This window comes from Thamnophis elegans, chromosome 5 (assembly GCF_009769535.1).
Source record: "Thamnophis elegans isolate rThaEle1 chromosome 5, rThaEle1.pri, whole genome shotgun sequence".
NCBI lineage: Eukaryota > Metazoa > Chordata > Lepidosauria > Squamata > Colubridae > Thamnophis > Thamnophis elegans.
This window is the reverse complement of record NC_045545.1, coordinates 52,319,087-52,335,272: the sequence shown is the minus strand read 5'-3', so window position 1 is coordinate 52,335,272 and position 16,186 is coordinate 52,319,087. Positions and strand designations below refer to the sequence as shown.

At 38.2% G+C, this 16,186-nt stretch overlaps 1 protein-coding gene across 1 annotated transcript in view; it reads right to left on the bottom strand.

Moving 5' to 3' along the window:
• The window catches only part of ATP2B4 (ATPase plasma membrane Ca2+ transporting 4), a 158,807-nt gene that overhangs the window by 67,081 nt on the left and 75,540 nt on the right, over positions 1 to 16,186 (bottom strand). The window contains 1 exon segment of the mRNA XM_032218925.1: positions 14,015 to 14,594. Within this exon segment, the coding sequence (XP_032074816.1) occupies positions 14,015 to 14,210 (196 nt within the window). The 5' untranslated portion in view covers positions 14,211 to 14,594.

The window sequence follows — 16,186 nt, the reverse complement described above, 5'->3', positions numbered from 1 at the left end:
CCAGCAGAAGGGGTCTCTTTGGTAGATAGAGGCAATTGTGGCTCAGGGGCAGGAGAAGAGGCCATGGGCTGTACTCATGACTTGTTGAACTTCAAATTGGCCACCGGAGATTTTCGTGCCAAAACAAAATGGCCACCGAGGCTACAGAGCCTATTGTCCAGGCGCCATGAGATAGCCGAGACCGCAAGGCAAGTGAGGGCGGCGAAGGCCCTGCGGGGAGGCTGCGGAGCCTGAGAGGAGCAGCAGCAGCCTTCCGATGGGCGGGAGCTGCTGAGGAACGGCAGCAGCGTGCAGTGGCGGCGTGCAGCGCTTCCCGGCAGCGGTGCTGCTGGCGGCTGCTCTGGGCTGCTGGCGGTCCTTGGCGGCTTTTGGATGCAGCTGGAGCGGTTGCGGCACAAGGGGGGCGCATAGCCCAGCAGATGTAGCAGCGCAGAGCGGGGTCTCCAACAGCCATTGCCATGAGGCGTTGTTTGCCGGAGAGCTCTCTGCCACCAAGCTCCAGAGACAAAAGCCTCAAAAATCTCTCCCAATAGCCGCGGGCTAGTTGAGAGACTTGTAAGTTTGTCACTGGGAACTTTAGGAAGTCTAAAAATATTTCTTCCAAACTATTCACTACTCTTCTAATCTCTGAAACATTTTAGAAATAAACATTACTAAAAGTTCCATACAATACTGGCTTTCATACTGTCCTTTGACTTACGGCTGAAAGCATTTCACGCAGGAATTTTTTCTCTTTGGTTTTCCTAGTAGAATGTCATCAAAATAAAACCATTTCCAATATGATGCACAAACAAAAAGTGAAGGCGGGGTGGGATGTGAGGTTAGATATCAGGATTTCATTGTAATTTTTTATAATCAACCCATATTTTGAAGTAATTTCACTATAATGAAATGACAGTTGGTTTGTTCTGAGTTTTCTTCAGAAATAACATTCCATATTTTTTTCTTTAGTATTTTACTGCCACCCCAAAAATCTACAAACAAAAAGATTTTAGTCTTCTTCAGGATGATGAGCTCAGTAATTCATCTGTCCAACAACTTTGTTTGATAGACTAAGTTTTAAATTTCCATGATCCTAGCTCAACAAACTAATTATTATATACCACTGTGGCTTTTATTTATGAAGACCAAGCAAACTAATTTTAATGAATACTCAAATACCTCTGGGCAGAACTGATATTTCTCAAGATAGTATATGGATTTGTCCAGGGATAAGAAAACAAAAACCTTGGCAGAAAAAAAAAGGCAACACATACTCAATTCATACTTATCCACAGCTCTATCCACCAAGCCCCCTGCAGCTTAAAGCTGTACAAGTTTCGATCTCTCAAGGTCATCACTGCAACTTTCTGCTGTCAGAGCAATGAAAACTTAGAACTGATCCTTAAAACATTCAAGAGCCTGATTCCTGGCAGCTCTCATAATGCCTTGCTCAGGCAGAAAAGGTCAGAATAGTGGTTCTGCATAGCAACCACCTGCATGTCAGTTTCTGTGATAGATGGAATACGCCTCTGGATTCCCAACAGCCACACAAATTCAGGAGACTTGTCAAACTTTCCTCAGAGATCCACATCACACACACCCCACTCACAATGCATGAAGGGGCAAGAGAAGGAAGAACATTCTTGAGTTATTAAAAACTGCTGGACTCAAAACACACACACACACACACACACACACACACACACACACACACACACAGAGAGAGAAAAATACATTTCTGCTTTTAATCCAAAGCAAGCTCTTTTAAGGAAAAATTGAATGTTTCCCAGTGTTTCGGGATTCAGGCACAAAGATGCTGAATTTACAAAAAAGACTTACTATGATACTAAACCACCAGAAGACATTGCCAGGGCCCTGAGGCAGAGTAGCAATCTTCAAGGAAGGTAAACGCTCTCCTAAAGCATGAAACTATGGAATAGTCTAATACATGGTTTAGGAAGCCTCTAACTCTGCCTCCCCTAAAAAAGATTATACAACTTTGCTTATGGCTATTATGATGCCTATGTATTGTCTCAGCACCAGAGGCAATAGTAATTATGGAAGCATGTATGGGAAAAAGTGCTATTGCACTCCTGTCTTCCTGTGAGCTTCTTATGAACATCTGGTTGGCTACCATGGAAACAGAATGCTGGACTTGACTAAAAATGCTGGACTTGACAGCAGCACTCTTCTGTTCTCTTGAAGGCATTTTCTGACAGAGGAATCATTTCTTTGCTTCCACTCTCCATGTCCCTAAGCTTATATGTTATTAGCAAGAATCACTTCAGGGGTTACTTATTATTTTTACTTTCTTTTTCTTATTGGAAAATAATAAATCTAGCAGCATTGAGAAAACAAGGATGATTGGAAGCAGATGAGGAAAGAGGATGAAACATCATAATATTTGGAATGAAAGATTTGTTTGTAAACTTCTCTGGGGCTATATTTATATAAACATAAGCAAGGCAAGCCCAGTCTTGCCTTGTCATTCCCTTCTTTTTCTAATAGTTGAAACATGTTCAATGAAGTTATATAGTCTCTCAAAACTCTCTTTCTTTCCATTTACTTTAACGAATATATTGAGTCATATTGCAAAAAGACTTTATAGGGCCAATCTTTCCTCTTTTACTTTAATTCCCCTCTCAGCAAGAATAATCCAATAGTTTTGTATAACAATAACAAATAACCTTGAAATTAGCATTTGCAAACTCTACAGGAAGATTGTCTGCTTTCTATTTTAAAGCACTCTCAATTCAATGGTATTGAACCTGCAGTTTAGGATTCAAATCTTTGGGAGGATACAAACTTGTATATTCCTACTCAACATAGCTTTTTCTCAATCTGTAAGCCTTCCAGATTTCAACTCCCAGAATTCCCTAGCTAATATGCTACTGCTGATAAATCTGGGAATTGAACATTCTTATTATACTACGTAATTCCAAGATTGTAGAATGATGATTTAGCTCAATAACATGACTTCTTATGTAAGAATGGGGAAGGAGGAGGATTCCCACTAGAGGTAATCTATATGCATTTTGCTGCTAAGATACAAAAACAGGTTCTACCACTGTCTGCTCACAACCTTTTGCTTGTATCCAATAAAAGTTTCTTCACAAAGATAACAGTGAACATTTATCTCATGAAATAAAAACGGAAATACAGAAAACACCTGTAAGTCCGTGAGGCACAAAAGAGCAATAATTATCCTTCTGGGTTCTAAAAGTATTTAATATAAATGTATGCTAGAGGTTCTCTCCTTCTCTTTGTCTCTCTTTCTCACACACACACATTTCTCTCAGATCCACAATGCTGGCTGTTCTCTATGCCAGTTAATTATCCAGTGTAAGTCCCAAAGTGGCTTTTTGAAGAGGCAACTAGACTTTCTTATTTTTCTTTGAAGATATTTTGCTTCTCATCAAAGAAGCTTCTTCAGCTCTGACTGGAGGGTGCATTATTTTGAATAACAAGCCAAACGTCTTAAAACCTGAATGACTGAGAATCTCCATATACATTATCCAGTGTACAGAATGACATTATCAATGTCAGTTTCCTTCTGTCTTTTGTCTGAACAGTGAGACAAAGATCCAGCCAAAGCACTGGACTGTAGTTCTTATCTCTCCCCCCCAAGAATGACTTCAGAGTAAATACACAGTGCATAAATCCTTTAAGTTTTTACAGCATACTAATTGTCCATTCATTTTTAAAATGAATAAAAAAGGCTTTAAAGACTCAGGTGTTTCATGAAGCTTGGAATTCATCAAGGGAGCATCTGCATGTACACTGATGATGGTTGGGCTTGAGGCTAGGAGTCAAGCAATGCAAAAATACCACCACCATCTCAAACAGACACCTTCTAAATGCATTGGACTAGTATAATTCCTGGCCAGTATGCCAAACGCTGGCAGGAAGCGCAGCCTATGGTGAGGTTACCTTTGCTAATCACTGTAACTTTCATTATGGTGACTATGAAGCGGATGTATTCATGCTTGTCCCTGAAGACTTCAGAAGCACTAACTTCCATTTTTTATTTATTATTTTTATAATGGTTTATGTTATTTAGAGTGCAGTTGCTTGTAGTCTACCTATCTGGTTGTAGAAACAAGCAGAAACCAACACAAAGGGGAGAATAACAACTGGAACAATGACATTAATCCTATTATGAATTGTGTGGAATACACATTGCTAGCAACGTATCCAGTAACCTGCACTAACCATCCATGGCTTTGGATTTGGAATCCTGCAAGGCATCAACAGAGAAAACATTAGAGAGATGTTGCAAAAAAGACAGATATCTGTCTGTCCGTCCATCCATCTATCTAAAAAATTAAAGCAAAGTAAAAGAAAGAAAGAAAAAGGAGGAAATAAAAGAGAAAGCTATAGTGCAAAAAGAAAAAAAGAAAAGAAGAAAAGTAAAAAATAGAAAAAAGCTATAAGGAAGTGGCTTTTGAGTATTTTATAGCAGTTAAGTACAACTATAGATTTATATTCTCTAAACTTACATTGTGGCTACTATCTATAATCTATCCCAGGGATCACCATCCTGTGGGTCATGGCACACTACGAGGCCATGCCCTATTTGCAACTGGGCTGCATGAGCATTGGGACAGTTCGTGTGGACAGCCCAACTCACACAAGTGGCGGGCGCTGATGCTCGTAGCCCCATCTGCGTGAGCGGTGGCCACTGGTGCTTGCAGCCCCATTCTTGCTTGCAGTGGGGGGGGGGGGGTTGCGCCTGCCACTCACACAAATTAAGCTGTGCGTGTGCACCTGCTCCTCACACAAAACCATTATCTCTTCCCTCCCCCACTGTGCTGGGCCGCCAAATCAGAAAGGTTGGGGAATTCTGACCTATCCTATTTAATCATCAAAATCATACATCATAAATTCATTTTTTTCTTTTATCCTAAAAGTCATATGGGGTTTCCAGTCCGCAATAAATGTCTTTTTTCTAACCAAATAGGTCAACTTGATCACCTTAACAGGTCCCATCATTTTAACAAACATATCTCCATTGAGTACTGCCAGATCATTCCATCATTCTGCATATATTAATCTTGCTGTGGTTATCATATATAAAAACTAAGTTTCATGACTTTTTCAAAACAGTGGAATAATAATAATGGTCTAAGGGAGAGGACCATGCATATGAAATAAGTAGAGGAGTTGGGAAGAAGGTACATTTTGGGGAAAGCAAGACAGCTTTATTGTTTGTCTTCCCCCCCCCCCCCTTTTTGAACTGTGAGCCGCCCTGAGTCCCCCCAGGGAAAAGGGCGGCATACAAATTAAGGGAAAACTAAAACTAAACTAAACTTCAAGAGAGAAATGATTAGCAGTGTTTTCCCTTATGAGGTTTAGTTTGTTAATGATTTTATTAGTTCCCAAATAACATCATTTTAATTCTACAGGTGAAACTCGAAAAATTAGAATATCGTACAAAAGTTCATTTATTTCAGTAATGCAACTTAAAAGGTGAAACTAATATATGAGATAGACTCATTACATGCAAAGCAAGATAGTTCAAGCCGCGATTTGTCATAATTGTGATGATTATGGCTTACAGCTCATAAAACCCCCAAATCCACAATGACAGAAAATTAGAATACTACATGCAATCAATAAACCAAGGATTATACATAGAACAATATCGGATTTCTGAAAAGTATAAGCATGCATATGTACTCAGAACTTGGTTTGGGTCCCTTTTGCAGCAATTACTGCCTCAATGTGGCGTGGCATGGAAGTTATCAGCCTGTGGCACTGCTGAGGTGTTATGGAAGACGAGGATGCTTCAATAGAGACCTTCAACTCTTCTGCATTGTTCGGTCTCATGTCTCTCATCTTTCTCTTGGCAGTGCCCCATAGATTCTCTATGGGGTTCAGGTCAGGCGAGTTTGCTGGCCAATCAAACACAGTAATCCCATGGTTTTGGTTCTTTTGGCAATGTGGACAGGTGCCAAGTCCTGCTGGAAAATGAAGTCAGCATCCCCATAAAGCTCATCTGGGGAAGGAAGCATGAAGTGCTCCAAAATCTCCGGGTAAACAGATGCGTTAACCCTGGACTTAATGAAGCACAGTGGACCAACACCAGCAGATGACATGGCTCCCCAAATCAACACAGACTGTGGAAACTTCATACTGGACTTCAAGCATCTTGCAGTGTGTGTCTCTCCATTCTTCCTCCATACTCTGGGTCCTTGGTTTCCAAATGAGATGCAAAAGTTGCTCTCATCAGAAAAGAGGACTTTGGACTATTGAGCAACAGATCAGGTCTGTTTTTCTTTAGCCCAGGTAAGATGCTTCTGATGTTGCTTGTTGTTCAGGAGTGGCTTGACAAGAGGAATTTGAAGCCCATGTCCAGGATCCGTCTGTGTGTGGTGGCTCTTGATGCACTGACTCCAGCCTCAGTCCACTTCTTGTGAAAGTCTCCAACACTTTTGAATGGCCTTTCCAGGCTGCGGTCATCCCTGCTGCTTGTGCACCTTTTTCTACCACACTTTTCCCTTTCACATAACTTTCTATTAATGTGCTTTGATACAGCACTTTGGGAACATCCAACTTCTTTTGAAATTACCTTTTGAGGCTTTCCCTCCTTATGGAGGGTGTCAATCATGGTTTTCTGCACAACTGTTAGGTCAGCAGTCTTTCCCATCATTGTGATTCCTACTGAACCAGACTGAGAGACCATTTAAAGGCTCAGGAAACCTTTGCAGGTGTTATGGCTTAATTAGCTGATTAGAGCGGGACACTTTTAGCCTAGAATATTGCACCTTTTCACAATATTCTAATTTTCTGAGATTATGGATTTGGGGTTTTCATGAGCTGTAAGCCATAATCATCACAATTATGACAAATCACTGCTTGAACTATCTTGCTTTGCATGTAATGAGTTTATCTCATATATTAGTTTCACCATTTAAGTTGCTTTACTGAAATAAATGAACTTTTGCACGATATTCTAATTTTTCAGGTTTCAACTGTATATAGAGTACAATTTATTTTGCTAAGATATAAATAATTATGTCTTGATGATGCATAGGCAAAAAAAAATGAAAGCACTGACTTGGTGACCCTTATTGTGGTAAGTCTAGAAACTCTTTGGGAATTCTATAAAAACCCTTTCCTTATAACCAAGTTGTTAGAGGTAAAATATGAACATACTGTACAATTTAAGAATTTTGTATGGTATGGTGACTCACTCTTTCTTTAGCTACTATCATTTCTCAATAAGTAAGTTGAAATAACTTTCTGGTTTTAAATTTGAGTAAAATGAAAAAGATGGAGAGAAGGGGGATAAATCTGTGGAATTAAAAAAAATATTTTTACACTGGACAAGTTAGTTCCCCTCCTACACATATTCCAGAAGATCTGCATTTAACTGTCAACCAAACCAGATGGTACATCCATAATACAGGATGTCAGTAGGAAATTTAGTATTTTTACTATTGGCAACAGCATGTTTGTGGCTAAGGGACCCAGGAAATATAATGCCACCAGAGTTGACAAGGGTTAAATTTTTGACAATTATCCCCTGTTTCCAGAGGGGTTGAGTAGCACAGGCTTAATCATCTATTTCCTCTAGATTCCTGCTGAAAATCAGAAAGTGCAAATAATGCAATTTTCAGGAATACCACAGTTCTATATAATTTCCAGCTGTGGATGAAGGAAGTACGTGACTGAATTTGCTCCTATTCTTGCACATATACTGTGCTTGAAAGTGAAACCTTTTGATATATAGAAGATTTTCTCTCCCATAACTGAGCAATCAACTCATGTAACTCCCAATATCCAGACTGAATTGTCACACAAGTTTAGTCAAGCCTGGTAGTAAATAGCACTCTAGTTAGGGGCTAGGATATTCAGTGAGGGTTAGGCAGGCCTTCAGAAACAATCTTAACCTCTTTAAAAGAATTATCACTTCTGCAATAAGAAATTATCCTGTATTGCTAATAGGTAAAAGGTAAGCTGACATTTGATAGATGGACCTTCCCTCAGCATGGAGTTATAGGAGTAGATAGAAATGGGGTCAATAAAGCAACGGGGGAGTGGAAGAAGAGTAGCTATTACTGCCAGCGGGTGAATCATGGCTTTATTTGCTGACACTAGCTTCACCCAAGGGAGATGAGAAAGTTTTTCATGTCAAATGACTCACGGCACATCTTTTACTCCATGGAAGCAAATATCTTTGACTTGCCTCTTCTCTTTTCTATCCCATTTCTCGAAATCAGCCAGGCTCACAAAGAGGAATCTTTCCACATAATGTTAATTTTCTATAAAAGTCAATACCAGGAATTATTTGTTATTGTTGTAAAAGAATCTTAAATCTCTCTCTCCTTACATGAAAGTCCAGCATTTCAGATTATTTTGTTCATTTTTATACTGATTTTTTTGTTATTTGATTTAGTCTCATTGCAATTATTCCAGTTGTATTTTAAATGCATGATTTTTTTATAAAAAAGAGCATTTATAAAATGGAAAAAGATCAACCTATCTTGAGACAAGAGGATTTTTTTTAATGGAACAGAACAATGTGACGATACAGAGAGGCGCCCATGTTTAGCAATAAACTAAAGCCAATGGAAATAAAAGTTAACTTTGAACAAAATGAGAAATTCCACACTCTTAGGTGTCATTTGGTTCACTATGCTACCTTATGTGGTATTTCAGAAGCTCCATTCATTCTATTCATTTACTGGAGAATATTTCTGAGCTTCTAACAGCTTCCCTCATCCCCCATCTCTCTCTTGAAAAGGGCACTGGGCAAGCAAAAGCATTTATTGGATCATTTACTGTATATGTAAACTTCAAGAGCTGACTGCCTAAACATTTCAGCTTTCCTATGTCGTTTCCTTTGGAGAAATCTGAAGCATAAAAAATCCAGCCTCCGGAATTTGGCAAATTAAGAGGTCGAAAGCTTTGCTTCTGTTTAAGGTTATAGTGGGCTTAATGCTAAGTAGAAGACGAGAAAAGAAAAACTGGAATAGGTAAGAACTGGGCACTCGCATTCCTGGCAATAGAGACTGCTTGGCTGGGATTCAGCAGTGTAAATTGTCCACAGAGAACTCTTATATTTTAATAGTGGAAGACAGAAAGTCTCCGCAGACAGTTTGAATCAGCAAAATGCACTCAATAATTTCCTCATTACTCACAGGAAAGTTTCTGGGCTTCCCATACAATTCATCTGAGCAGCATCCAAGTCTCCCATTTGGTACACAAGATAGCTAATCTCGAGAGCTCTATCCAGACAGCAATGTCCCCACGGCTGATTTAGTGCTTATTCACAGCACTGGAGATGAAGTACATGTCAGGGAAGAGGCACAGCTGTGAGAAGCCATAAATGGCTGCTCTGCCAACTGAACTTCACAAACCATAAATCCCAGTGCAGCAGAGTACACTGGACCACACTGCAAGTATTGATGTATTATTGAAATATTGCTGGACTATAACCTCCATAATGCTAATTCATACTGGCTAGGGATTATGAGTGTTAAAGAGCATCTGGAGTGCTCTGATCTATTATGGTTTCTTTCTTTCCCCAGGAAAATGCATATTCAACGAAGTGTGGTGCATGTAGGAATAACACCCCTTCTCAGCCACACCACCACTTCCTAAGATATTGGGATAATAATGATGGCCTTTAAATGAAAGAATTGGCAGAATCATTCAAAATATTTTTAAATATGATACCAAGTTTAGAAAGATCATTAATTCCCTGTGCTAGCTGCTTTTTTAGGGCATACAGTACACACAAACCTACAGCAGTAGCATTCACTTTCTTCTAAAAATACCTAAAATAATACAAGTAAGCTCCAGTTAGAATACACAGACTCAAGTAAATTATCTGTATGATTTCTTTCATAAACCAAAACATTGAAAACTGGGAATTGGATAGCTTTTTGAAAAAACAAAAAAGAAATAATGACTGAACATATTATCTTTTATCTCTACTTCTAAAATGCCTGGAGGGTTGCCTTAGAAAAATCAAATAAAAAATCAAATAAAAAGCGAGGTATCTAGGGATTCTGGCTTTTCCAAAAGACAAGGGTCAGTTGCTTTTCAACTTAAAGGTCGGGGATTGCATTCTACAGGAATAACCTGCTGGAGACTATATTATATGCCAACGGCAGATGAAAACAAACAGTAGTTGAGCAGAGAGCAAAAATGAATGGAGGTATCATTTTTTTTCCTTTTCCTGCGCTCTTCTTCTTTCTCCCTTCTTTTTGACCCTTTTTTGCCCTTATTTTTTTCCCACACAGCACTGTTAGAGAAAAGACTTTCCTGAAGTCTGACTCTCTTTCAAAGGACTTTTGAAATTGTCAAAGAACTACATAAAATAAAAACAAAAGCTGTTATAGCAGTGAGATTACAAGTTGCCCAAACTGATTTAAAGCCCATTTAGTACTTTAACTAATTTTAGCCCATCCCAGATGCAAAGAAGTCTGAAGAGCTGCGTGAATAAGACTACAGACAAAGGGTTTTTTTTTTTTTTGCCATGACCATAAATATGTAGGTATGATAATGGAGAAGAACTCATTATCTATAAGGACAGAAATAAGATATCTGAACTTTGGCTCATGTATCATATGTCATTATTCAAATATTGAAAACAAATTTCTGCAGTGAATCAACTTTTAATCCATTTGGAAACTTTGCTTTTATTATTCTTTTAAGAGGAAAAAAAACTTTGGGGAGAGAGGATATCTGTTTTAACTATCAATCCATTTTCTCCAAAACCTGTATCTTCTCATTCAAGAAATAGCACGTTTACAATTAAACATACACTGCTAACATGCTAAACCTATGCTTTTATATAAATTATTTCATTACTAAATTAATAAAGGCACTATTGTTAATTGCAGTATTAAATTACCACCCATTTACTATTTGTTTACAGCTTTTTGACAAGTACCACTCCTATTGGAATACCATAAAAACTAAAAGATATAAATAATAAAAGCATATTAAATTATATTAGTGTTAAGGGAGAATTTCAGATTTACTAAGTTTTAAAAGGCCAAATTGTATCTTAACTCCTTTGGATGGAGGAGACCATCAGCACCAAAAATCAGGGTGAATCCTTTCTAGAAAGGAAACACAGTGGGAAGGATGCAGGAAGGTGTTCTTTCGGTCAACAAGTGTGATTTTGTTGGGTAGAGGGGATGTTGTCATAAATTTGTTTATTATAAAACAACCCTAAAACCATTTGAAAGGCTTAAATTGATGAATAACATGCACAGAGCCGGAAAGGCAACTAAACAATCCAGATGGTTTTTAATATTTTGGAGTGATATGATCTCAATTTCATGCATCTGTTAGGTCATGCTTTATACCCATTTGAGGACCAATACAGCTCAGCATCCACATTCTTCAAACAACTGGTCCATAAAACTGCATCTGAGGACAGCCCAAAATTAATTCTCTTGAATCACTAGAGACCATCAGCACAGTGGCAGCTTTGTGATAATTTTTCATGGGATAGGAGAAAGAATGCCAAGTTACCAGGAAGGCCTGATCATTATTCAACCCCTGCTTAGCAATGAGTACTTCATCTAGCAGTTTTCCAAGCTAATCTCCACTCCGTTACTGCCAGACCACTTGCATTAGGCCTGAGTGCCATGTGGGTCTGAAGGTGAAAAGGGGTATCTCTGAAAGCAGAATGGACAGGAAAATAAGGATGAGTCAGGCTTGATGAGACAGCCAGGTTGGACCATAGCCCAACCAGTGGTCTACCCCCAGATGTATATGCTCAATACTTGGCATAGGAAACACATGCTTCAGTGATCCAGATTTGGCATTTCCACCAGGACAGCCCTCCTTCTCTAATTACACCTTAGGATTGTCTTTCCCTTGCCACTTCCTGTTCCCAATTGCAGCTGTGAAATATGCTAATCTGCTGCTTACACTACAAAACAAGAGAGCTAATAATAACCTGCAAGTTTTCAAATTGCACACAGAGAAAAGGGCAGAAGTTGGTGTCTCACCGTTCCTAATGCAGTTCCATTCCACACTGGCTATGCCTTATATGACTGGATCTGGCTCATTTTCTTTATAGTACTAATGCCTTTTCTCCAAAGAACACCACATCAATCTAATTGAAGGACAAATTTTCATTCATCCAATCATTCTTTCATCCCCCCCCCCTTAAAACATAGGTCAATTGTAATTAGATCCCTCCTTTTAATCAAGTAATGTTAAAAAATTCTGAATGAGTTAATGATCTATAAAAACAGAGGCAGATCATACTTTCCCATCCAATAAATTATAATTTGGTGAGAAATTCTGAATGATCTAAAATCTTATTTTGAACACTTTGAATACTAGCAAATCAGTTCTACCAGGCTTTATCTTAATTACACCTGTAATCTGTGGATTCAGTGTGGCTATTTACAGTTTTTACATACATGAAAACTTTGTTTGATTTCAGTTCAATGCAAATGACATACATTGATGCAAATGTCATAAATGATATAATCTGCATCTGTGTCATATTTGTGCGATGTACATTCCTGCAATAGACTTTCTGAAGTAAGACACACCACCCCCAATTATTCCATTAAAATGAGATTTCAGTGTATCACATACTTGTTAAAAGTGCCTTTCCTCATTTATGAGGCTGAGGCTGAAAAGAAAACTAAAACTCTTGACATTGCACTTTTACAAACAAGATTTCAAAACTAGAAAAAGGAAAACAGCGATAAGGCTTTGTATCCCTTCTAGGTTATGTGTCTCTTATTTCTATTTAGTTTTGTATAGCTTAGGTCACTGAGGGGAGACATCTCTCTAGGCTGTTATTGTTAAAAATTATGCAAAGAATTCACAATTAAATGGCTATAGAATTGACAGGACTTTCATGCTATTTATTACTGCTTTTAGATCTACAACTAATTTTAAAGCTGCACAACAAAACACCATTATCAAAAACACCCATCATTTTTCACAATTTGCTTTACAATTTAATTACATCACACACTTGCACACACACATACATATACAATCACAATATAAATATTCAGAAAACGTATTTATGAAGTTATAATTTCTGTGGCTGAATTACTTTGTTTCCATTTTGGAAGCATGCTTACTCTTTCAGGAAATGAATTGCTGTTCAAATCAATAATTTCAGCTTGATTTCTATACTACCTATGGAAGTCAGTTTCACGTTGGGGATCCTTAGAAGATAAAAATTAGCAAAATTAAAGTAGACATACCCATCTCTACCATAATATATTTAAGAGGAAAAAACATTTATTACATTTTTATGTCCCAGATATGCCCAAAGATGGATTTCTTTGAAGGAAGACTTAGACACAATAAAGTTCTTACTTACAAACTTCCTGTTCTACTTCTAAAGTAGAGCAGGGACAGCTGGGAATTTTTACACAGAAGCACCTAGTTTGCCTTGGAGGGCTATATACCCTGTAATTCAGCGTTTTAGTATGTGGTGACTTATTCATGAAGGAAATACGTATTCTTCTTCTAATCTCTGTTGGATTAGATAGAAACCAAAAAATTAACCACTACTCCTCCCAACTCTTTTTTTAAATTTATTCATCCTATTTCCTCTGTTTTTTTTAATTTCCATAAACACTATAAATAATTTAAAGCAGTAAAAACACCACATTAAAAGCCAGAATCAAAAGATGAATCACACTTTAAAAAGTTTCCCAACAAACTTTTATAGTTTTGGAATTTTTCCACTCTAGCTTTTGTGTTTGGCCAAAAATAATAATAATAATAACAACCAAAGAGAAGAATTTTACTATGGAGTACAGAAGTTCTGGAATTTCCTGTTCATTTTTAGAAAAATAGAAATCCCCCCAAAAAAGCTATTCTGGCTCATGGTTGCTCTCTGCTCATTCAACATTTCTTCATTGTGAGCTACAAGTAGTCCTTGTTTATTTGAAATCATTTGAAAACAATATTAAAGTCACTTTATGACAAATTCTTGCATGGAGGGGAGGGGAGAGATGCAACCAAATCTTTATAATCCATGGAAGACTTACTTGTTTTCCCACCAAGGTAATGACCTCCTTACCTTCAACTGGTGAAGTCTTCAATCTCTTGCAAATATTATGCACTCCCCCATAGGTATCATTTATTCGGGTCACTGCCTCCGCACTGCGAAGCTCCATAAGATTTCGTAAGTCCATAACAGAGCAGCCAAAGTCCCCTTCATAGCTGCCTTCTGCCACAGAGTTCCCAGGATGATGATCTGCAGAGTTATTTGTCATCTTGACAACAAGGGAGTGGGTTCAGTGAGGAAACAGGCCAGAAAAAGTTGTGTGCTCCTTTTCACCTCTAGATCTCTTTCCTCTACTAAGAGCAGGCAATGAAACTTTTAGAGGTCCACATGAAATGCAGTCCAGTGTTTGGTAGGGTATTAGACACAACTCCTCGGAGAGGAAAAAGAATGTAGTGCAAGATTGTAAGACTGCAGATCCAACACTTCCTTCTCTTGCTCCGTAGGTGATACTAGTGGAACTAGCCAAGTTCAACTTCTTCCGATGAAGGTGTAAACAAGATGCACATGTTACTGTGGAAGCAACCTTAGCAACAACCAGCAGGCATCTCCCAGAGAGAGAAATGGGTTCCCTGGATACCGTCTTCAACCAAAACTGCAAGACAAGGATTTGAAGCAAAAATTATAGTTAATAAGAAGCCCAAGAGGCAACTAATGTTCACATGGGTGCAGCAGATGTAAAAGCAATAGCAAAAGTATCAGAACAGGGAATGAAATTGCTGGGAAGATAGCAATGTTTAAAGAACAAGCTGGTGGAAAATGCAGGCTTCTAAATTGACCACTTAAAGGGCTTTTATTAAAGTAACCATGGGAGACATTCCTTAATAGTTAACCCCTATTTAGTCAAGTGTTATATCCTTTTATCCATATGAAGAATTGAAACTGCTGCTTTTATTTCAGTTTATAATGCAATCCAAAATATTAAATATTCCAACAAAAACCTGTGCCAGCATATGTAAGATAATGTTTCATACTACATGCAGAAGACTCTTTCATTTTAATTCATTTAATGATGAATAAATCACATTTTAAGTCAATCCATTTAGTCTCTCTCTGTCTCCTCCATGATGGATATGATGTTAAATTCATCTGCACCCTTAACACTTGATTTTTAAATAGTGCTCACAAAGAAGTTGAGGCTATTTGCATTGAAAAGACCCATTTTTCTCAAAGCCAGTTTGCATCCCAATACAAATAATAGGGAATAGGGATAACAGTACAACTGAAAAAGATAAATCCCCCCTACATACCCACCTGTAATTCCCCTGACAGTTATCAACTCCCTTACATACCCACCTGTAATTCCCGACAGTTATCAACTCCCCTACAAGTAGCTGCTATTTGAATTTTAAAAATCTGTTACCTTAAATTGTAACTGTGTATTGCATTCACTAACCTATTTCCCCAAGTTGTACAATATCACTACTCTGCCACACAGAGGTTGGACAGAAGTGGGTAAACTTTCTAACTAATGTTAAATATTTTCTCCCAGCAATTCTCTCTAGAATTTTTATAAATAAATCATTCTTAAAATTAAGTCCAATTTATGGTTAAATTGGCCTGGGCTCTCTGACTCACTTGTTCCATGCATTATATAATGATTTTCTATTTTGATATCACGTCTCCTTCCTCCCTGAATTTTTGTTTCGAACGAAAAACTTTATTGATTAGACACAGATTTATATCTGATCCATTGATATGAAGGCTTAGCAACATAATTAGCCTAATGTTCACTAGAGGACTACAGTAGATTCCCAGGTCAATAATGGCAAAGATTAACTTTTTAATATGCAGGCTGCTCATCTAAGTTTCCCACGTACTAAAAACAGCAAATATTTTTCAGCTAGGAATTGTTTTTTTTTTTCTTCACAAAAGCACATTTACAGATAGAATACCATAACAGTAATAACACTGTTAGGGCAATTTGGAGAAAACTTTCTGGAAGAGCATGATAGTGTGATAAACCTATTCTAGAGCTGTGATGACGAACCTATGGCATGCATGCCACAGATGGCACACAGAGCCCTCTCTGTGGGCATGGAGCCATCGTCCCAGCTCTGCTCCGCTCTACCGCACATGCACCTCCTGCCAGCCATCTGTCACATATGCACGGGGCTGGGACACATGCAGGAGATGCACATGCATGCACAGGGGGCAGGGCACATGTGCAGGAGTTTTGTGTGCATG